A 25,200-nucleotide genomic window follows, 5' to 3' on the forward strand; every position below is an offset into this window, starting at 1 on the left:
TGTTTTTTAAATAATGGTGATATAGAGAACGCCTTCGGCTTAATTAAATGAATCAAGTCATTTTATTTGGTTTGTTTTTTAAATAATGGTGAGGTTTGTTTTTTAAATAATGGTGATAAATATATATGGTAAGTTGTAATGATTATTTAATGATTAATAAAAATAAATAAATTGATCAATTATGTTTGCAACTTAATAACAATATAATCTATGAGTTGATAGCATTTTGTTTTAAAAATCTTCAAATTTTTAAATATGTATAATTGTAAATTATATATTAATTTATTGTTATGTTAAGATAATTTTTTTACTTATTAAATTGATATGTGATATTTAAAAATATTAATAAAAAAAATTCCAATATTTATAATAAATAAAATATCTCATTATCCACCTTACATAAAATATTAATGTTTTTTATATTTTAATATAAAAAATGTGTAATGTAAATGACAAAATGTATTCTCTTATCTTATGAATGATATGCAATTAATTACTTCATTAATTAGCAAGATATTTTCTATCAATTATTGCATGGTGAGTTAAAGAAATCTAATCTACCGCAGCCTCATTCAAAATTAGAAATCCATAACCATCATTGTTACCTCTAAAACAAAACAAGATAGTTGTATCAAACCTTCCACTAGAAGACAATCCAAATCAATCATGTTACTAAGTTCTAAATATAGAACTATTTCAAAGCCCGCCCATTCTCATAAGTTCATGAGGTAAATCTACATATATAAAAATAAATAAATAAATTAACAAAATTTGTTGACAAATCGTTGGCCAATCCTCCTAAATTCATGAAACAAATCTACAATTAGCAAAATAAATAAATAAAATAACAAGTAATTAAGTAAATATATGGAGAAATCTACAAACATAAAAATAAAAATAAAAAATTTCAAGCACCATTTACAACATCTAAGTTGACTTTTATCATCAAGTAAAAGAGCATTAAATCACTAAAAAAATCAATTATAACAAACAAGTGCAAATACAAATCTAATTATCTATCATTTATATTCAAAATAACTTCATTTCACATAAAAGAAAACAAAGCTTTCTTAGTCTCCTTTAAATACAAAAATAATTTTAGATCTTACTAGTTATCTCATACATTTATATCTTTTTTAGTATACCAGTATAGATCTATCTTAACTAAGGATCTGCCAAGAGCACAGAGGGATTCAATCTCAATACATGCAAACTTCTTTATAGAATGCAAAACTCGAAAAAAGATTTACACATCAAGAGATTTAATCCCTTTTAGTGCTTGATAAGTTCATGATTTAGATGGATCTATAGTGGCCTTTTGTTTCTTTACATATATAGCCTATGTATAATTTTTCATTGTTTAAATTGTATTTTTCAATAATTTATTATTAATAATATTTTATATTAAAAATTGAATGAATTACACATTTGTGTCTTATTAAGAAGTAACTAAATTATTTTAGTTTTATTGTTTACCTTAATTACTTTTTGTTTTTGAGTATTGAAATATTTTATTATGATGAACATTAACACATATATATACACACATACTATATATATAAAAACAAATATATATAGAGTTTTATATTGAAATATATATAAAGCTTGATATTGAAATATATATAAAAAATAGAAGTTTATATTACTTAACATAGCGCTGGAAATATTTTATTTATAGCTCCAAAAGTGAAATTTAAATATTTTTACCACATCTTTTTCATACTGGACTCTAATTTTAACAACTAACCAAGTGGGCGTAATGATAATGAGATTATCGAGGTTTTATAATTCCTTTAATTAAAACTAAACCTATTTTTTTATTTAAAATATTTTTGTAAAGGACATATTGTTATACGGAATTTATACCTATGGATAAGTATATCTTCCCTAAGTGAGTGGTTACACTTAGAACAACCGAAGTAAAGATGTCTAACCTTTTCATATAATAAACAGATAAAATAAAAGAACCTACTTGTGATCCTTCGCTTCCTTTGATCTCCTTTGAGTTACTCCCATCGCACCCGCTCAAACTGAATTCGCTCAATTAGTCCCTGCCAACATAAACAGAATACGACAACAATCAAAGCATATGATCTATTTATTGTAAACAAAAGGAATCGACAACATTTGAACATACATTCATCATAGATATAGACAAAAGTATTGGAAAATGAACAAACAACTTTATTGATTGATAGAAGGAGAAGTTACACTCAATGTGGTTCGATCTCGTGTCACTCATCCAACTTAGTCCAAGCCCTCATCACACCAATAGCAACATCAATCCAGCAGCATAACATTACTTTGACAATGATTTCAAGTCTCTAAACCAACAGTATTTCTCTATAATATCCAAGCTCCTTGGCTCTATGATGGGAGGCCAATTTATAGATGAATGCAAGTGGTTTTGTCATTAATATGGCATTGAATGGTTTTCCATAATTGGATGATTAATTTCCATGTTCAAAGGGATGAAAGGATAGAGGATTACATGATCCAAAGCTATCCTAAGTCAAGCTCATCTTGATAGGATGGGAGTTGGGTTCCTTCTAGAAGGGTCTAGAAAGGAGGAATATACTCAGGATCCAATGAACATTTCAATGATTCTCGCCCAACGTAAGCTTGAGTGGGCTTAGGTGCTCTGCAACGCAGCCTTGAATGGGGCTACATGCTCTGCAAAGCACTTACCCCTGACTAGGGGTGCGCTAGTGACCCAAGGAAGCACTTCAGCAGGGTTTGAAGTCAGGAAACTCTCATGGATGAAAGCATTCAATGAGGTGGCATGTCTAGGGAATGTAGCAACTGAATTAGAGTTTGATAGACCCTGTTTACATTGATTTGATCGTCGGGAGTGATGTGCCCAAATAGACCTGTAACAGTTGCCCCCTAAAGCATGAAGTCAAAAATGATAATGTTGAGTGATATGTTTTATGATGTGATGAGGAGGATCTGAAGCAGATGATGACCTGCATCAATTACATTACATAATATCATGATATCTTTGAATTTTTCTTGAATTGTTGAGGGAAGGCATACCCATGCTCAACATATAAAATTTTCATTACATGTACATAAATCAAATATTCGTCTATGGATATAGATCCATGATAAGATGACTATATGTGTAAAGCTATCGTCCAAATGATTTAGTACTCCCTTGAAATCGTAGCCCGAATGGATGAAACTAGATCCGGGTCCTCTATCTCGTCTAATCGTTTGCTCAAGTGCGATTCTAACCATGTGAAAATGTGATCTGAAGTCGAACATAGAAAGACATCGTCTGATTACCAGCCAATGATGTAAGCTATTAACAGAAGTGAGAGAAATCACTAATAATGATAATGATTCTCAGGGTACTACAGTACATTCTGCATGGTGTGAATAGAAGTTTGGATGTCGAACACCATACAAAGTGTTTCAGTCGAAGTCTTGTGATGTCAACCTGTCGTCGGAAGCAAAAAAATTGTCGTTGATGTATGCAAGCCTCAAGGTACTGGAAGGGTGTTTCTAAGTCAATTTCCTGGATAATGTGTTTACGTCAACAAGAAACAACTCGTCGCAGGAGGGCCTTGATGTATCCCCCATCAATGACACAAAATGAGTGTAATGATTTTGAAGACAGAATGTGACTGATGACACGATGTTCAGGAATGGCAGTCATGAAAATGAAGGTTTATGAGTATTGCAAAGGATGAAGTTTACTGAGTGACTTCTCTTGAACATGTCAGCGACATTGAATGAATTGGCAGCATTGACCCAAAACCAAAGTGATGGACGGTGTGATAGACCATAGGTATGATAACTATCAAGCAGATAATCCAACCCAAATAGTCACAGAGATGAAGTGAAAGTGTCAGTTCAAGAGCGACTTGCTACCATAAAGTGATTTATCCCTTTTCCCATTTTCCCCAGTCATTACTGACCAGTACCTTTTTATTTTTTAACAAGCTTGAGGAGGATAACATATGCTTGATGTATAGTTCTACCCTTCGGGTGAATCCGTTACTATGTGATCTTTCAACGAGTCTAGTGAAGGTGAAACTCGGTCTTGTCATGATGGACAAGTTTGTCGCTATTTGATGCTTTAACGAATTTAATGACAATGAGAACTTGGCCCTTTTCATATTTAGAGAGTTTAAAAAGGGACAAAAAGAAAACTCCACAAGTTCTTTTTCGTAAATTTGTCTCTCAATTCTGAAAAAGCGTAAAATAATACAAGAGAGAACATATTGACAATGTTTAATCAACATATTCCTTTTTCGTAAGTAATATATCTCAGTCCGGAAAAGGGTTAAACTTATACTGAGTAAATGTCGTTTCCAATCCTTTTGTGAGTTGAAAAGGACAAGCGCCCGACAATCTTTTCATATTTTGAGAGTCTGAAAAGAGCTAAAAGAGGACTCTAGGGGGGTTCCTTTTTTGATGTTTAACAGAGCTCGAAAAATAGATAAAATTATGCTCTGTGGTCAAAAGTACATTTTATAATCATGCACGTCAAATTCACTATGTCAGCTGTAAACTTGCTCAAAGAACCACCAAACGAATTAAACATACCTATTTCATTGGTAAAAATAGGTAAAAACTATAGTTTATTCATTTAATGAACATGAAATAACCATAAAACAATAATTTACCAAGTCATTTTACCATTTGACATTTACCATTCAATTTTGTGCTCTGAACCAGTTTTTTACCTCAAACTTCAGCAACTAATTGCAGGAGATTCTGTGGATCATTCTTCGTGCCGTCAAGACCAGGTAGGAGATCTACCTCTTCTCTTTCAAGGTCGTTATTTTTTAATTTTAGGAAAAAAAATTAGGGTTTTGGGGTCCCTAGGCTAAATATATCACGCCCTAGGATCAACACACCCTTATGCATCGAAAACTGCGCTGCATAGCAGTTAAACAAAAGGGAAACTGCTCTACATTGCACTATCTAAAGATTAGGGGTGTGTTGGGCGCAATTTAGAAATTTGATTCATCATTTCTACCCAAAATATCTTCAGTTTTTTTCATGAAATGGATCCTAACTAAGCCTATGGTGTGATTTCAGACTTTGATCGGATCAGAATGGCTATCACATGGCGTGAAAGAGAACATGAAGAACAAGATATGGTTGCCCTAAATGATCCTAGTACTGTTGAGGCCCTCAAAGATTGTGGGTTACTCAAATATTTCAAGTTATCCGAGATGAGGCAACAGTTACAACTATTGCAGTTCTTAGTTCATTCATGGGATCCAGCGGAACAGATTTTTCACATAGGGGACAAAGTGCTCCCTATATCAATCGATGATATTTACTTTCTCACAGGATTATCGAGACGTGGTGCCCCCATTTCTTTTTGAGGTTCTGCCTGTGGGGGTAAATCAGTGAGGGACTACATTCGACAATTTTGTCAGTCAAGTACACAACCTAGCAAAGATGGAAATATAAACATCATGGATGTTCGTGATATGCCCTTGCGAACCATCCTCTTTACTATCGCAAAGTTGGCGAGTAGCGTGACACTTTGAGTGTCTCGAGCCAACTATGTTCAACTGGTGTGAGGCAGTATTCTCTTTGATGAAAGAGAAGCTGACTAAAGTAAAAAGCGGTAAGACGAAAAATTTCAGCTATGGATCGATCTTGATCGTTTTTACTTTGGAGAGAATTCCATTGATACAACCTCAGCATGTGACACTGATTTTATCTGGTCCTAGAGATCCACGAATGCAGAGATGGGTACAGTTGATGGCTAGACATGCTAGTCAATCAGCAATATCATTTTCTACCGCATTCTTCGGTTGGCTCCGTCGACAACATATTGTCATAGAGGAGCATCCATATACAAGGATGGATTTCCGTAGAGATCCAGATTTGAGATTACCAGTGGGTGCTCAATGGGGTGCTATAGGTAAATTGTTTTGACCATGTATTTTTTATTTTTTGAGTTTTTACATGTTTTTTGTGTTTTTTGATGTTTCCAAGACTAAACTAAAAATGTTCTCATGTATACAGATGTTGGAACTATTCGACCAATGGATCATCAACAGGAGGTGGGTGAACCAGTGGGGAGAAATGTCGGAAGAGCAGTTCTCCAGGATTTAAATCTGATTGAGACACTGGCGGAGTTGTAGCATCATATAGAGGGGTTAACCCTCGGTATACCGAATGTTCGGATCGAGGAGTTACCAATGAGACTACAATGCCATACTATTGGTGTACCTAGCTATTGGATGATGCTATTGCGCATAATTGCTCAAGAAGTGGCATGTTATCATGAGCATCATTAGATCTACTTAGGATGATTTACTGTATGCATTTTGAGGTTTTGAGGTCAGATGACCAACATGTCTTGGGCACAATTTTTTGTAAAAACTTTGAACATCTATATATTTTACTTTCAGTGTTTTTGTATGGTTATGTGTAATCATATTCAACTATTGATGTGAATTAGAAATTTACTCTTTACATATGTCGTAAATGTTTGTTTAACACGTAGTTTGATAAAGAATCAGTCAATGTGTTAAAGTTTCTGGAAATGTGTTGATATTGAATGTAATCAAAATGTCTTTCTAAGAGACGAACTCTAAGGAATATACGATGAATAGTTTCATTTCAAACAGTATAAACATGCGTAAGTTGTAGTACAGCAAGTTGTGAGTCTAGCCTAATGATGATTCAGCGAATGCCAAGTGAAATGCCATCAGAGAGGAGTTCGATCAATGTGTTATACTCAGCGATATTGTTTGTAGAACGACCGATACAAAATCCCCTGAAAACGCACTAACTCGCTACCTGGAGAAAATATGGCCCATGTTGCAGAGGATAGGTTCTGCATACTACGACTAGCATCATCGGCATAACCAACAAATGGTTCCAAATGCTTGACATCTGAAACAAATGCAAAGCAAATTACTAACCACATAAAAACTCTAAAAGTCACACTGTGACACACACACACACACACAACCAAAGCATATATACAGTGTTTTTACTATGCACAATCAAGCATAGTAACATTTAACATACAACCCATTTCAGGGCTACAACAATGGAATTCCATCATAATCAACCAACGCATAAGTGCTTTTTTCCAAAACACGCTTGAAAATGTAGGGGTCAACCCATAGTGGTTCAAATTTTCATGTTCCTAATTTATCGGCTTCCTTATCATAAAACAAGACCAGGTCTCCTTCTGAGAATATGTGAGGCTTGACATTGCGGTCATATTGCACCTTAATTCGTTTCTTATGTGCTTCGTTGACGCGTTTCATCTAGATGGATGAGTTCTAAGAAACGTGCTTCCTCATCAGAAGTGTTAGGTAACAAGTCAATTGCGAGTTTTAGTGATGAAATCTCACATTGTATTGGCAAGATTGCCTCAAGACCATACACTAATTTGAAAGGTGTGAATCCACTTGCGTTTCTTACTGAGGTTCGGTAAGCCCACAAAGCTGAGTACAGGATCAAATGTCATTTTCGTTTGTGAACTCCTATCATTCGTTGAAGCATTCACTTAAGGACTTTGTTGATGGCTTCAACTTTCCCATTAGCCTGTGGATAATAAGAAGTAGAACTATCATGTGAGAGTCCTAACTTGGCAGTTAATTCAGTCATCTTGTGATTGCAAATATGAGAACCATGATCTGTAACTACAGATTGTGGTACATCAAACTGTGCAACCACATGGTTGAAGAAAAAAGGTGCAGTTGTCTCACCACTATTGTTTACTGTAGGCATTGCCTCAGCCCATTTCGTAAAATAGTCAATGGTGACAATAATATACCCATGCCCCCCAGCGGAGTGAAGGTTATATGTCATGAAATAAATGCCCCATTTTGCAAATGGTTCAACAACGACGACAAAATGCAGTGGTGCAGGTGGTAATCGAGTTTTACAGTAAAAAATATGGCATGCATGACCACTTCTGACAACAGTGATGAAATTGTTAAATATGGTACGCTAGAAGTAACCAACATGGAGAATTTTTTGTGCAGTAGCATAACCAGATAAATTTCCACCACAAGCACCAGAATGGAAATCATTTAGAACTTTCTCGGCTTCCTCATGTGTGAGGCACCTACGAAAAATCGTATCGATATCGCGACAGTAAAGGGTGTCGCCAATGATCAGATAATCTTTGGCTTGATATCGAATATGTTGTTGTTGCAAGCGAGAGGTATCAGACCAGAAAGTTTGGGTTTGGAGATAGATTAGTATATCTCCATATCAAGGGTCAGATTGACAAGATTAGAAACAGTGACTCATCCGGAACTGATGGTTCTGTTGTTGAGTCGATGGTGGTAGAGGGAAGGTCGCAAAGAAGCTCGGCAAAAACTAGAGATTTCTTTGACTTGGATTTGATGAATTCCAAATCAAATTCCTGCAAAATGGCGATCCATTTTGAATATTTGCCTGCCAGCAATTGACATGACAAGATGTATGTCATAGGGTTGCAATCTGAAATGACAGTGGTCTTTTGGAGCAGGATATAATGGCGAAATCTATGTACAGCTTAAACGGAAGCCAAAGCTAGCTTCTCCATGTAAGAATACTTTCTGTATCATTGAGATTACGACTCAAATAATAGATCAGATGTTCAATCCCATATTTTTCATGGACTAAAACCATAGCAATGGTTGTATCTGCGGTGGCTAGATACAGGAAATGATAGGATATTCCGACACATAGGAAATAGTTAAGTACAACTTGGTCTAGTATAGAGTTAGGTAAAGTGTGTTTCTTTACTATGTAGATTTTGTAACTTACAATCCGACGGTCATGATATGTAGTGATCCGACGGTTCATTCTCTCCTCGGTATTACCAACACTTGATCTGTGGCTTGACACCCGATTGGTCCATGATCTCTATTTAAAGAGCATGGAGGGTCATTTGTAGGGTAATCCGTCTATGAGAGAAGCATATGTAAATTTTCATTCTTTTATTAATAAATTGTCTGAATTGGCCGCGTTGGCTCAAGCCGTGGACTGTTTCCCTCTTTGAGAGTTTTAACCACGTCAAAACACTGGTGTATTGATCTGTGATCTGTTTGTGAGCGGTGTCCTTTGGTGTTCTGTCTGAGGAACTTACCCTGTAAATTCCTACATGGTATCAGAGCTATTTGAGGGCCGCGTCCGTTGGTGATCCAAATCTGAAGCCGGTAGAACTGCATCCGACAACCGTTTCCTAGATCTATTGTTTCTGACTGCTTTCGGGCCGAGAGGACTACTCTGTTGTGTTGGGAGCATCTGTTCCAGTGAGGAACCCCTTTCGTTTCACGCGAAAAGGTTTCCGGTAGCCCTAGCTGCGTCATTTTTAAGATCTGGAGGTATATAGTGTTTATTTGCAGTTTACAGTCATTTTCTCTCTGTTTATTTCGGTTTCAGTTTATTTAGCTTTTTTTTATTACCGGATCTGAACCTTTCATTTCTGTGTATGCTCTTTGCCCCGCGACTCTGTGCGATCTGGGCAAATCAGAAACAGAAAGGAAGGATTTTTCTCATGCGTATGCTCTTTTCCGCTGCGCCTTAGTGTGATCTCGGAAAATCAGAAACATTGAGGAAAATATTTAGTTTCCGGTTAAAGCTAACTTCGAGCCGCAAGGTTTGTTTTTGAAAATATTTAGTTTTCGGCTAAAGCTAACTTCGAGCCGCAAGGTTCGTTTTTTTTTTGTATGTCCGTGTTGGGTTTTGTGTTTTTTTTGTTTTGTAGGGAAAAAGAGCTTTCTCAAAACAAGCACGCAACCCAAAGCATCAACCCCCCCCACCCTCTCTCTCTCTCTCAAACTTTTTGTATAGCTCACTTGGTGCAAAGCTAATTTATGAGAGTAGAGGTCTTGGGTTCAAGTCTCCATTTTGTGGGGGCGGATTTTTCATTTCCGCATATTCCCGCACTTTGTCGGCGACTTCATCAAATTTTCTTCAAAAAGCCATAACTTCTTCATCCGGAAGTCGTTTTCAGAACCGTTTTTTTTAACAGCCTAATTTTTCGAGATATTTCCATTGCAACACTTAGTTTCAGCATCTATAGCTTCAGTTTTTTTAAAAAATGGAAAGTCCATGCCAAGTTATTCTTGACAGCACCAACTACTTCCAATGGTGGTCCTACATTGTGGATTTACTTAGAAGTAAAGGTATTTACAGAATAACCACAGGCCAAGAGACCAAACCGAAAGATGAAGACAAGACAGCTAAATGGGAAAATAGTCAAGACCAAGCACGTGGGTTGATAGGGATGTCTATTTCTCCAGATCTTAGATTCCATATTGCAGAACTTGATACTCCTGATGAAGCAATGAAACAGATTACTAAAGTCTTTGGAATTAAAAATGAAATTAAAGCCCATCAACTTGAAAATGAATTGTTTACATTGGACCCCAATAATTTTTCTTGCATTGAAGATTTTTTATCCAAGTTCAAGACCCTTAGACTTCTCTTGGAAGGTGTTAAGGTTAAGAAAGAAGATAGTAGCCTTATCTACTCCATTCTTACTAAGTTGGGACCAGCCTATTCTGTGTTTGTTTCCACATTCCATTCTACAAGAGAAGCCTTCATTTCTCAAGTACAAACCTACAAGTCCCTTTCCTTTGATTCCTTTTGTGATTCTTTAATAAGAGAATAAGAAAAACTCTTACACCTTGGTCTTCTTCATCTTGGAAACTCTTCTAAGAAAGCGCTAGCCGCCGAGCAGCAACCAAATCCAAAGAATCCTAAGAAGTTGTATCCTAAAAAGAATGGTCCTAAACCAAACAAGGGTCCTAAGCAATTTCAGCCTCAAAATGAAAAATCATTTCAACAAAATGATAAGACAAATAAAAACAAAGGGGAGAAGACTGATAGACATTGCAACTTTTGTAATCGAGATGGCCACTTAGAATCCAAATGCTTTAAGAAGATGGAAGCCTTGGAAGCAGCAATGAAGAAGCATAACATCCATTTGGAGAAATCTTCAACTTCAACTTCATCTTCAGGAATGGCACTTTCTGCATGTGGTTGTCAAGCATCTCGGTCTGGCTATGCACTAAATGTATCTTCTTCTTCTCATTCTCATGAGTGGCTCATTGATTCTGGAGCTTCTTATCACATGGCCAAAAACAAAGCAATGTTTTCTTCTTTAAAAGATTGTAACACCAAAAATATATATGTTGGTGATGATAGATCTCTTAGTGTTGTAGGGACTGGAACTATTCATCTAGACAATGGTCAGTTTAATGATGTATTATTTGTTCCAACCTTATCCTGCAACCTTCTATCTGTATATCAGATAACCCATTCAGGTGAAGGTAAAATCGTTGAATTTTCACCTCACGATGTTGTAATTAAGGACCTAAGAGATCCTAGACAGATTTTAGCTACTGGCATTGCTGATGATTCTACAAGGTTGTATAAGTTTCACAACTTTGGGTCATCAAATCTTCCCTCAGTATTTGTTGCTCATAATGATGAAGTGAGCAAACTTTGGCATGAGCGATTTGGTCACTTAAACTATCGCTCTCTTCAGAATCTATGTAAAGAAAATATGGTGACAGGTCTTCCAATGGTATCTTGCAGAGATGGTGTTTGTTCCGGATGTGTACTCGGAAAACATCATCAGGACAGTTTTGAAAGACGTGCCTCTTGGCACGCCTCAGCGCCTTTACAGCTCGTGCATAGTGATTTATGTGGTCCACTTCCAGTTGCTTCATTCTCTGGCTACAAGTATTTCTTAACTTTCATTGATGATTTCTCCAGACGCACTTGGGTATACTTCTTAAAACTCAAGAGTGAAGTATTTAACATGTTCTTGGCATTTAAGGCCTTTGTTGAAAAACAATCTGGACATCAAATTCTTAAGCTAAGATCTGATAATGGCGGAGAATATGTTAAAAACGCATTCATCAACTTTTGCACTGAGAATGGAATTCAAATGCAACATACTGTTCCATATACTCCACAACAAAATGGTGTAGCTGAAAGGAAGAATCGCACCTTAAAGGAAATGGCTAATTGTATGCTTCAATCTAAAGGACTTAGTCTTAATTATTGGGCAGAAGCAATTAACTGTGAAAATTACATAATAAATCGCACTCCTACTAAGGTTTTAAAGAATATCACTCCAGAAGAAGCATGGAGCTCAATCAAACCAGATGTAAGTCACTTTCATGTTTTTTGAAGTGAAGCATGGGCCCATATTCCAAATGAGAAACATAAAGCTTTATAACCTAAGAGTGAAAAATGTATTTTTGTTGGATATTCTGAAGATGTCAAAGGATATAGACTTATTCCACTTAAGTCCAAAAATGTTATCATTAGAAGAGATGCAAAGTTTGCTGAAAATATATCGGCCTGCGAGCCTAGTTCGATGGATGTGCCACCTCTCCCTATCTCTTCTACTTTTGAAAATATTTCTTCTTCAGATGATGAAAGCGAGGATGAAAATCCTCCCCCACCTTCTCAGGATCCTCCTTCAGCTCCTCAGCTTCCAAAATGGGTCTGTGCTACTCGGGATGCAGCAGGTGATCTTGCCGGTGATCCTACAGATCAGCGACGTACACGTTCTCAGTTCGAGAGAGCCTCTTCTTTACTGGCTCAAGCTTCAGTGAATTATGATCCTGACACCTTTGCAGAAGCTTCAGGCCATCCAGATTGGGAAGCAGCTATGAATGAAGAATATCATTCATTATTGGCAAATGATACATGGGATCTTGTTCCTCTACCAAAGGGACGAAAACTTGTTAGATGCAAATGGGTTTACAGAACCAAGTATGGACCAGATGGTAAAGTTGACAAACATAAAGCTCATCTTGTTGCTTAGGGTTTTTCACAAGTTGAAGGCATTGACTACACTGAAACCTTCTCCCCTGTTGCCAAAATGAACTCGATCCACCTTGTTCTTTCCCTTGCTGCTTCTTTCAAATGGGAAGTCCATCAGATGGATGTTAAATCCGCCTTCTTGCATGGGGACTTGCATGAAGAAATCTATATGGAACAACCTATTGGCTTTATACAAATAGACTCCAGCCTTGTATGTCGGCTTAAGAAATCCCTTTATGGTCTCAAGCAAGCTCCTCGAGCTTGGTATGCCAAAATGGATAACTTTCTTTTAGAAAATGGCTTTTCTAGGTGTCATTCTGACAATACTATCTACACCATGAAAGTGGGCAAGTCTCTTATCATTCTTGTTCTTTATGTTGATGATCTTATCCTGACTGGTAGTGATCCCAACCTTATAAACCATGTGAAGTCTAGCCTTAAAAGGAAGTTTGAAATGACAGACTTAGGACACTTACATTATTTTCTTGGTCTTCAAGTCTTGCAATCCAAGGAAGGTATTTCCCTTTCTCAGTCCAAGTATGCCTGTGATATTCTACGCCATTTTCACACGGAAGATTGTAAGCCAGCCCCTTCTCCCTTTCAATCTGGAGTCAAACTTTCAGTCAGTTGTACTTCTCCTGAAGTTGATGCTACCTTATACTGTCAACTTGTAGGAAAACTTTTGTATCTAACCCATACTCGTCCTAAACTTTCCTTTGTCGTTGGCCTTGTTGCTCGGTTTATGCAAAACCCACGTGAAAGCCATTGGAAAGCAGCTAAAAGAATACTTCATTATGTTCGAGGTACAGTTCAGTTTGGGATTCATTACAGTGCCAAAGCATCTCCTCTATTGGTTGGTTTCACTGATTCTGATTGGACTAGTGACCCTGATGATCGGAAGTCTACTGCAGGTTATGTGTTCATTCTTGGTTCAGGACCTATTACATGGGCTTGCAAGAAACAAGGTGCTATTTCTCTTTCTTCAGCAGAAGCAGAGTATCGTGGTGCCGTAGAAGCTAGTAAGGAAGCCTTGTGGCTTCGTCAGATCCTGTCAGAGTTTGGCTTTCAGCAGCAGCATCCGACTACACTTTGGTGTGATAATCAAAGTGTCATTCAACTATGCAAAGATCCAGTCCAACATCAGCGCAGCAAACACATTGAACTGCACATGCAATTCATCAGAAAGCTCATTCACGACCATGTTCTTGAAGTGCAATATTGTTCAACACATGATCAAGTTGCAGACATCTTTACAAAGGCTCTCATAGAGGCGAAGTTCACTAAACTTCGATTTATGGTTGGAGTTCAGGAAGTTGTCACTAAGGGGGGATAGGCTCTAGTGCCTCCTTCCTTCTCCTATTGTGTCATATTTGTAAATCCTTCAATCCTATCCCAAGTTGTTCTTAAGGGGGGATGTTAGGATATTCCGACACATAGGAAATAGTTAAGTACAACTTGGTCTAGTATAGAGTTAGGTATAGAGTTAGGTAAAGTGTGTTTCTTTACTATGTACATTTTGTAACTTACAATCCGACGGTCACGATATGTAGTGATCTGACGGTTCATTCTCTCCTCGGTATTACTGACACTTGATCTGTGGCTTAACACCCGATTGGTCCATGATCTCTATTTAAAGAGCATGGAGGGTCATTTGTAGGGTAATCCGTCTATGAGAGAAGCATATGTAAATTTTCATTCTTTTATTAATAAATTGCCTGAAGTGGCCGTGTTGGCTCAGGCCATGGACTGTTTCCCTCTTTGAGGGTTTTAACCACGTCAAAATACTGGTGTATTGATCTGTGATCTGTTTGTGAGCGGTGTCCTTTGGTGTTTTGTCTGAGGAACTTACCCTGTAAATTCCTACAGGAAATAGTCTTTCTGATAATTAGGGGAATACGTTAATGACGCTTGGATCAGGGTATCTTTGAGAGCATCAAAGGAAGCTTGTGCAACCTGGTCCTAATGGAAGGGAATTCCCTTTCTCAAAAGATGAGTAAATCCTTTAGCCATTTTGGCATAGTTTGGAATAAATCTCCTTAGAAAGTTAGCCTTCCCTTGGAGTCTCTGTAACTAAAGTAAATTGGAAGGTGAAGGCAGATCAAGAATTGCCTTAACCTTCAAGGGGTCGAGACGAATTCCTTATTTGGAAACTATGAAACCCAAAAAACGACCAGAACCAAAAAAAAACACACATTTATGTGGATTGAGTCGAATTTTGTAGTGTCGGCACCGTAAAAAGATGGCTCTCAAATGTTGCGGGTGATCAGCCCGTTTCCGTGAATGAGCAGGTAAGTCATCTAGATAGGGTTGAACGATGTGTTTGATGTTGTGGAAGGCATAATTCATTGCCCTCTGAAAAGTTTCCCCAGCGTTCTTCAAACCAAAAGGGAGTTTCCTATATGCGAATGTGCCCCAGGGACAAATAAAGGCAATTTTAGATTGGTCTTCTGGGTGGATATTGATCTGATTATAGCCGGAAAATCCATCCATAAATGAAAATATTTCACATCCGGCACATTCATCAATTATCTGGTCGATAAAGGGAGTGGGATAGTTGTCTTTTGGACAAGCATGATTAACATCCCTATAATCAACACACACTCGTATTGTTCCTTGTTTCTTCATGACAGGAACAATATTGGAAACCCAATCGGTAAGAGGAACGGGGTATATGAAACCAACATGCAAAAGTTTTTCAACTTCTGCTTTTATGGCAGCAACCTTCTTTGGATGAATAGGACGGAGGCGTTGTCGTACTAGCTTGACATCAGGATACATTTTAATCTCATGTTCAACTATACTAGAATCAATACCTAGCATTTCCTCATATGACCAAGCAAATATATCATGGAATTCACGAAAAAGAGCACGGTAAGTTTCAAGTTCCGATGGAGAACAATATTTGCCAACATGGATGTTTTCTACAATTCCAGGTTTGGTCGAAATATCGATAGAAATGGTTTCTTCGATATTCAATAAGTTTCGTTCGGAATCGACTGTGTCTATAAATACAGAATTTGAAAGGAAATCAATGATTGAAGGGCGATTTAGTTCATTTGGAATATCTTCTATGTGATCTGGAAGATGGGATCGATGATGATAATTTGCCCATGGTTCTTCTTCTATCATCATTGATTGGATGATTCCTTCATCAATAGAAAATGTACGTGAAAAAGGATCAGAGGAAGTACCATATTCTAACGAACGATCAACCCATACAATCGGTGATGATGGATTTGGATTTGTTGCGCAAGCCAAAAATATTGATTGCTATGTGAGCTCAATTGGGCTTAGCGGCATGGTTTCATTACGCATATCAACTTCGGAATTATTGGAAATCTTCCATGAGTCAGATGAAGTGGAAGATATCATGTTACAGGTCTCAACTTTTGCAACTTTTGCCGTTTGTGATGGTGACGGTAGTGAAAAGGTGCCCATTAGGGAAGAATCTTTGAAGAGACCTACTCCAATGTTCTGAAGAGATAGCGGAGGTCCGTGAACTAACGGAACACTTCCAGTTGCCTATGAACTAGAGGTGAAGAAGGCGAGTTGATCAATTACTGTGATTCCACCTTTATGAGGGAAAGTGATCATACGAAAGTATGTCGAAACCACAGCAGCCATAGCGTAAACCCATGGTCTTCCTAGTAAAATATTGTAGTCAAGGGGTCCGTCAACGACCTCAACTTCAACAGTGATAGTTTCCCCCCTAGTTCTATCTACAAGTTACTTAAAATTCCACAAGGTGTATAAGTGCGATTGTCAAAAGCTTTTAACGTCGTAGGTGATCATGACAAAGGCGGTGAGCCAAGTGTTTTCCAGTAATTCATTGACATGATACAAGTAGATGCACCTACGTCAACAATGGTTCGGTGAATGAGGTGATTCAAATCATTTACTTGGATCAAGAATGCTAATTGTGCTGTTAATTGTGGCGTATAACCCGCATGGTTAAAAACTATGAGATTGGAATCCATTGGATCAATTCCACCAATTGCTGACAATAAATCATGCTTTTGGGAGAGACAATTTTGAAGCACCTCAAGCGTCGACATAGCAGAAGGTGACTGAGCCAAATCTTCTACTATGTTATAATTTTGCGTTGCTCAAGCTTAAGGGTTGAATGTGGAGGTGCACCAATAGATGGTCCTAAAGTGAAACAAGGGTTTATTGATGCCATACAAAAGATGTATACACAAAAGAAATAAATAATAATTCGAGAACAATTTCTTGACTTTGTGACGCTTGTAGCCCAGTTTCTCTAATGATGCAAAGCAACATTAGATGGGTATGGCACAAAGAAGTCCTAGTGGATGGTGGAGGATGTATGAGGACAAAGCTTCAGAAATACGCACTCTAGCTATGTGTTCACTATCTCAAGTTGCTAGTTCTTCAGTTGTAGAAAAGAATTGGTCCACATATATTGTATCTTCAAGAGAGCACAAAAACTAGTTTATGTGCATAGCAGTCTTCACCTTCTTACAAGGAAAGCACCAGAGTATTTACAAGGGCTAGCAGCACAGTGGGATGTAGCTCCCGAGGATCCTTCCCAGATTGATGATGAGGTGGATGATTCATCACTCCATGCAGGATTGGTAAATGTACCATTAGATGGCAATGAGTTGCAGTTGCAGGGCATTGATGATGAGTGATGATGATGATAGAAAAGGAAATCAGCGTCAAGCATTTTTGGACACCATTTGGCACTCACAATATGTATTAATTTGGACTATTATGCTTGTTTTTCCTTTGAATATATAATCTTTAATCTACCCAGTTATTAGACAATTCAATGTCTGCCATGTTTCATAATTACTAAGATGAATTTCAAATTTCTTAATTAATTAATTTTTATTTCAATATGTTCAACTCATCATTCATGTTTATAGTATATGCACACTGTGAATATATATAATTGCCATCCTCTACGTATTGTCCCCAGAAAATTTGCGGGTATGCTCGAGCTGTCCTGAAAACTTGTCCCCACGACGTCCCCAAGGCTGATGCAACATAGGCTACAGGTCACAATGGTTAACCACCAATAGTAACTCCGTTAATAACTATATCAAATCGACACTGACCAAATCAAATTTACCCAAATTACCATGCTTTTCTACGATAAAAACAAAACCCAATATCTAAATGAGAATGCCTAAAATGAATTCAATATATTTTTGGCTCTGCAAAGGTCTTTTCTTATGTTCTGTCCCGAGCATGTGTGTGCTCAGGAATCCAAAATCATGTACATGTCTACAGCTTGCAAGCCATAACGGACCCTAAGATTCTCTTTTCAGGACATTTTGCATTTTGAATTACCAAGTAAATTATTGTTCACAACAAAGTTCAGGTTATCATAAAAGGAACAGAGATAGGTGAGAAGTAAATATGATTCGATACAATAAGATGCAAACGAAGCATGACTCAAATGAAATATCATATCATACAATACAATGGCACTATATGTTCCATGAAGTGTATTCCAATTTTCTAGTGACAATCATGTCGTGTTTTAATCATTTCATGCAGCCATGCATAAAGCAGAGCATATTTTCAATGTTCCAGAAAGACAATGGAAATTACCAGCAAATATTAGGAGTGAGTATTTAAATTCCTTGGTCCATGTTTTGAATTATTATTTCTACCAAAAGTAGTATTTATATGGTATCTCTGTTTTTATATGGCGCATAAAGGCCAGCCAGCATTAAATGATTCAGAGCACATTGATGACATGAGGCTAATGAAAATCAATGAGCCTTGTTATGCTGGGGCTTCACGACAACAACAGGGCACTGTACGTGGTGGACACAATAGTCGCTCACACTGCCGAGAAACACCCTGCAGAATCCAATATCCCCTGCTTAAAATAAGTGTTGTATTACAAAACGAAGGGAATTGCTAGTTTTCTGAAACAACGACATGAATCATTTCAAATCAAGCATATCAGTAACAATGCTTGTTTTGAAAACGCACTTCTTAGAGCTGCAAATAAGGGGGAATTTCGTTCAACAATACCTCTTAAAAGCTCCGTATCCATGACTACCTATCACCAACATGTCAGGATTATACTTTTTTGCAGCATCGCATATGACCTCCCTGGCATCTCCAGTGTGAGCCTTTATCTCCGGAGTCACCTGGGACATTGGAAGGAAAAAAATCTGTAAGGTTTTCCATATTAAAACTACAGAGATAAAGAAGACGGAAAAGCTCCAGATTGCAATTGGTGTGATCAGTGCAAGAATACGTTCTGATCTTGGAATTGATATTGTGATATTTTCAAAACAACAGTGTACTAATATCTCAGAACTTACATGATAGGATGAATATCATGACCGATCTAGTAATGGCAATTGGCCTTTCAATTTAACTTTGTTATTTTCTTTTTTGTTACCGGTTTCCTGTAACCCAGGGCTGTCAACTAGGAGATCTGAGATCGAGTCAATGGAACTGTCATTATATTCTTAATCTTAATGCACCTGCCCACAAGCATAAGCCTTGTTGGACATGTACACTGAGTTTCCAACTTAAATGGCCCCTATATTAATTGGCAACCGCTTTCTGGTGTGAGACTTCCACCTTTGGACCTAGCCCAATAGAACTGATATGTAGAAGGACCTTCCTTTAAGTTTGCAATCCTAACTAAAATGAGCCAAGACCTTAATTGATAGAACAAAATTGATGTTAAATGTCTCATTAAGTTTTGAAATAATCATAGAGGCACTTAACCATAAATCCAATCTGCACTAGTGTCTTGCTCTAAGATAGTATTGGTTTTGAGTTTAAAAGGATTAAGGTTCAAATGTACACGGCATGCTCATTTGCCAATTACATTCTGACTGTGACTGAGGAAGTCGGCACTGGCTTTTAACTGAACATTAATTTTTTTTCCTCATGGATGGAAGGATTTTAACACTCAAGTAAGAATCGTACGATCCTAAATCTATCTATCAGTGAGTCTAATGTGCACTCCAAAATTGCAAAGTTCAAAATTGCAGGTCTTAAATTCCAATAATTGATACCTCAGTTATTTGTATGAGTTTAAGAGATACATCCTGCAGCTTGGTACCCTAGAACCCAGATTTAGATAGGTTTTTGTGAATATCTACGCGATACATGCCCAATCTACTATCTAGATTCAATACACAATTATACAATAAACATAAATAAGTTTTGATTAGTTATCTTTATTTTGATAGTAGATTTTAGGAATATTGTTAGAAGTTGTTAACAAAATGAAACAATTGACTTTGTCCATCAAATTTCAAAATATTTGAAATCTGCCATCCAATTAAGTTCAATAAAATCTCCTTCTGAAAATGTAAAGAACTTAGATCTTTCAATGCAATTTGTAATGAAAGCATGGGTAAAAGGGATTCAATACCGTCAGCTAAAGATTAAAGGAAAAAGGCTTCCAGTATTACTATTCAACTGAACATCAAATAAACTATATTAGTTTTGAATAAACCCTCCAATCTAGATCACACTAATTTCTCTAATTCCAATGTACAATAAGAGTATCCTTACATTTTTGGATTTACACAAATCCATTGCCTTCGCAAAAATCGTCTCTGTACACTTCTTGATATCGTTTTCCAACAGCTTGAGCACCTCTACTGGGAGCATAAAACCTGGTCATGCCAAATTGCAATCAGAAGTCGGCCTCTACAACAAACCCAAAACAGAGTAAAACACTTCGAGATGAAAATTTGCCATCACAAGCTCTGGGATGAATCAACAGAACACGCTTATCTGCTTTCTGTGGCCACAAGATTAAAATCCTTCCAGTCAATAAACCTAAAACCCTTAGCATCATTTTATGGTGAATGGCAATCTCCAAATCTCCATTACAGCTGGAGTAAAAATGCTTGAAAAGACTGACCTGGGCTTCCTGGTGCGAAAGAGGAAACTGCATCACGCTGAGCATGAATGAGAATGATTCTATCCTGCGATGTAAACAGGTTGTCAAGAGCCCACTGGAGAGCGTTGATGCTTTCCTTGCTCTCGTCTATGGCCACCAATATGAGCCTGCCTGACCTTTTCTGTTGCTCCATGGACTCCATTCATGCACTGGTTTTTCTCTATTTGCTTACTCGTATGTTCACACCACTAAATTCTTTTGCTCTATGCAATCAAGAAAATGGGTTCTGGTAAGGACGAGAAAACCAGTTTGTTCGAGTTCTTGAATTTAATTCAAGATGATTGCGTCCTTTTGTTTCAGCGGGTTTCTGGTCTTCCGCGCGTTCTTGTAGTGTTTTGTTTTACTTTATAAATCATTGTTTAATGTGTAATTTTTGATGGTGTAATTTCCCCTACCACTTAAATTTAAAATTTGTTAATAAATATGTACGTAATTAAGTGGGAAGGTTTTGGTTAAAAGTTTGTTTTTTTGGATATAATAAAATAGGTTAATGGCGGGAGATTGTGAACGAGTCTTATAAAATTAAAAGCTTATCTCTTATACATCACTTGGTGATTTTAGATACTATGGATTTTTATTTTTAAATATTATAGTAACATGTGATAATATAAATCAATTATGATTAGTGCAACAATAAATTAAAAATAAATATTAAAATATTTATTTTATAATATATTTTTATAAATATGTTAAATTAAAATGTAAGAAGTCGATGATATATTTAAGAATAGTACAATAAAATAATGATTAATGCACTTATATAAATTAAATAGTTGGCAAATATTGGTAGGTATTAATCCAAGATAAGCATTAAAATACTTATTTCATTATATGTGTGTGTTAAACAGTGTTTTTAACCGTGGAGATTCTTCCCACTAAATTTTTTTAATTTGTAAATAGTTTTTGTTACAATATTTAGGGCTAATACATGCTTTATAGATACCACATACTCAATATAATGTGTTGATATGCTATTTTCTTTAATTTATTAATTTGAGATAAATTAATTAAAAGAGCATAACTAATTTAGAGAATGTCAACCCTTGATTTAAGAATATTATGGCATATTCCATACATTCTCTTAATAAAAATCTGGAGAGTCTATTCCAAAATGTTAACTTAATAAATTTTCTATTACTTCATATATGTATATAATTATTTTTCATTAAAAACAATTTTAGATTGATAAAAATATTTTATAAAAAAATAAGAATATGAATAAAGTATATTATTGAAATTTTCACGACTACAATTATTATAAATATTCAAATTCTTGTTGAACTTATATTTAAATTTAAACAAAAATGCCATACTTATAATTAAAATTATTTGACATAAAGAATTTAATAAATAACATAGGGTAGTCTAACCTATAGACGAAATAGCTATTTTTATCAAAAATCACCAAATTCCGGCAATACAATTTCAAGATTTTTTTTGTTCTTTAAAATATATTTTTGAATACATAAATGGATTCAGCACCCTTGAAAACCCTTGGAAGATTCGAATTATGCATATTAAACAATTTAAACTCAAGTTTTAAAAATCTCTGTCGAATTTTGATTAAAATTTCACTATCATTTCCTCAAGTTATAAGTTAGACTTCGCCTCTAACTTATAGACAAAATAGTATTTTTAATAATACAATTTCAATTAAGAATATAATTTTTTGTTATTTAAAATATATTTTTGAATGTATAATCTTTAGGGCATTCAAATTCTACAAATTAAACAGCTGAAACTCAAGTTTTTAAAAATCTCTTTTGGATTGGATTAAAAATAACGAGAAAAATGGTAATGAAATGGTTTTTTTCATGATTGGTTAATTTTAGCCTAAATGCAACATTGATTTTAAAAAACTTGAGTTTCATAGTTTAATTTGTAGAATCTGAATGCCCTAACGGTTTTCAAAATGTTGAATCTATTTATAAATTCAAAAATGTATTTTAAATAACAAAAAATCACATTATTAATTGAAATTGTATTACTAAAAAACCTATTTTGTCTATAAATTACACTAGGCCTTCTTATTTTATTTGAAAAAAACATTATTTTATGGTGTTTGGATTTTTTTGGTGTTTTGAAAGTGAACTCATTAACAAATAAAATTATTCTTATTTAAAACAACAACAACAACATTTTTAATTTAGATATTATTTAAAAATAATTTTAGTATTTTAGCATTAATTTAAAATTTTAATTTTTTTAAATATAATTAATTTATATTAATAAAATCTTAATTCATAAAATTATTATAAATATTCAAATATTTATAATCTTATTAAATTTATTGCTTAATTTTTGAACCTAGACTTCTGTGATCCATAATAATTATAATAACATTTTTCGGAAAAAATCACATAAGAGATATTATTGCCTTTTAGCGAAATTTCTTACTAATAAGCTCAAACTCCTCGTTGGCCGAACAGAATCTTTTGTTAAAGATTCATCTTCATTTGTTAACGAGTTAAATGATTTTAGATTTGACCCTGAGGATCAGCTAGTGAGTTTCGATGTGGTCTTGTTATTCACTAATATTCCCATTAATGAGGCCATTGATATTATCTATCACATCACTGATCCCGATACTTCTTTTTTAGTTAAGATTTGTCTCACCTCTACTTTCTTTAGTTTTGAGGGTGAATTCTATGAGAAGACCTGCGAAGTGGCTATGGGTTCTCCCATTTCCCCGTTGTGGCCAATCTCTTCATGGAGCATTTTGAATCCAAAGCCTTGTCTTTGGCTCTTTACCAACCCAAACTTTGGAAAAGGTTTGTGGATGACACTTGTGTCATCTGGTCTCATGGTAAAGAGAAGTTGGAGTTGTTTTACCATCATCTTAATAGTCAATCGAGCCATATAAAGTTCACCATGGAATTCAAAGTTGATGGTAGCCTGCCTTTTCTTGATGTTCTTATCTCAAAGAAGGATGATGGTTCTTTTTCCCATCAAGTTTTTTGGAAGAAAACTCACATAGAGCAATATCTCCATGCTAGTTCCCATCATTTTCCTGCTCAAAAGCTAGGCGTTCTCAACACCTTAGCCACTCGGGTGTTGTGAGTTTCCGATGAAAATCACCTTGAAGATGAGAAAACCCACCTCCTAAAAGTTTTTAATAAGAATGGTTATAGTAGGTCTCAAGGTCTTAAGGCTTTTCAAAATGCTGAAAAAGGCCCTAAGAGTAAAATTGACCCCAAGGATTGGTCTTCTGGTGTGCGTCTTCCTTTTATTCAAGGGACCACGGATAGAATCACTAGGATCTTGAGGAAGCATAGGATTCATTCTTCCTTTAGACCCCTTAACACTATCTGAAGTTCTCTTCATTTTGTTAAAGACTCGATTAACCCCAGGGATGGAAAGGGTGTTTACATTATTCCCTGTTCTTGTGGAACTCCTTATATTGGTGAGACTGGTCGATCCATAAACCAAAGGATTTGTGAACATGCTGTCGACATCAGGCATCGAAGGTCTCGCTCCTTTGCTTTGGCAGAGCATGCAGGAAAAAAAAAAAAAAATCATCGCATTTGCATTGAAGAGTAAGGTTATTGCGAAGATTGACTATTTTCATCATCATAAATTCAGGGAGGCCTTAGAAATTGAAAAGAGACATGCCTTAGAAATTGAAAAGAGACATGTTAATTTAAATAGAGATGATGGCTCGAGTATCAGCAAAAACTGGATTCCTATGCTTTCTTCCTAAAAAAATTCTTATTTATTTATAGATTAATTAATTTATTTATTTAGTTATATATATATATATATATATATATATATATATTAATTTTTTGCTCTCTTAAATTATATGTATATATATATATTTATATTGCTCCCTTAAATTATTTTTATTTTTGGTGATATGAATAGGATTAATCCTTAATATTAATTTAATTTTATATTCATTAATGAGGTTATATAGGGGTTATTTAATATAATATTATATTCATTAATGAGGTTATATAGGGAGTTAATCATTTTTTATATATTTATTTTTTTCAACTTATTTAACCTCTTTCTTTATAGTAATTTATTCTCCTTAATTAGTTTCCCTTAACCTTTTGGTAAAAACCCTTTCTATTTTTTACCCTATTCAATATTATTATATTATATAATTTTATAATGTTGTTTGTTAATCCTCCTATTATCTAATTTATGACTATCTAAGATTATTTAATAATTATATGAATAAGATTAAAATATTAATACTTTTTAGAATATCATTTATTAATAGTATCTAATTTATGACTCTTAAAATTATTTAATGATTTTTTAGAATATTATATTAATTAATTTAGTTATAAGGGGTTATTATTTTTTCTAAATTATAACTTTTTATATCATTATTTTATCCAATTATTTTTAAATTCTTTTCCCTTAACCTTTTTTGGTCAAAACCTTTTCTAATTCCTACCCTTAGTCAAACTCGTTGTTATCCCTAATGGCTAGTTAGCAGCTCTCTACATCTATTTATCTAAATGCCTGGATCTGATTCCTCATCTTGAACTGAAGATGAA

General features: G+C 35.4%; 1 protein-coding gene across 2 annotated transcripts; it reads right to left on the bottom strand.

Moving 5' to 3' along the window:
- Nucleotides 1-18,191: 18,191 nt before the first annotated feature.
- LOC149170268 (universal stress protein A-like protein) lies at nucleotides 18,192-21,001 on the bottom strand. 2 transcript variants are annotated; one of them, XM_089427284.1, is made up of 4 exons: nucleotides 20,651-21,001; nucleotides 20,296-20,381; nucleotides 18,787-18,905; nucleotides 18,192-18,609 (listed from the first exon to the last, which is right to left on the bottom strand). In XM_089427284.1, exons 1-4 carry the CDS (start codon nucleotides 20,829-20,831, stop codon nucleotides 18,519-18,521), a joined length of 477 nt encoding a protein of 158 aa, XP_089283410.1. In that variant the 5' UTR covers nucleotides 20,832-21,001; the 3' UTR covers nucleotides 18,192-18,518. The 2 variants fall into 2 exon arrangements, with proteins under 2 accessions (XP_089283410.1, XP_089283409.1); XM_089427283.1 differs by having other exon boundaries at nucleotides 20,296-20,399.
- Nucleotides 21,002-25,200: the final 4,199 nt, after the last annotated feature.

Source organism: Pinus tabuliformis, chromosome 4_2 (genome assembly GCF_031772625.1).
Source record: "Pinus tabuliformis cultivar Carrire ecotype Pingquan chromosome 4_2, CPIR1, whole genome shotgun sequence".
Classification (NCBI taxonomy): domain Eukaryota; kingdom Viridiplantae; phylum Streptophyta; class Pinopsida; order Pinales; family Pinaceae; genus Pinus; species Pinus tabuliformis.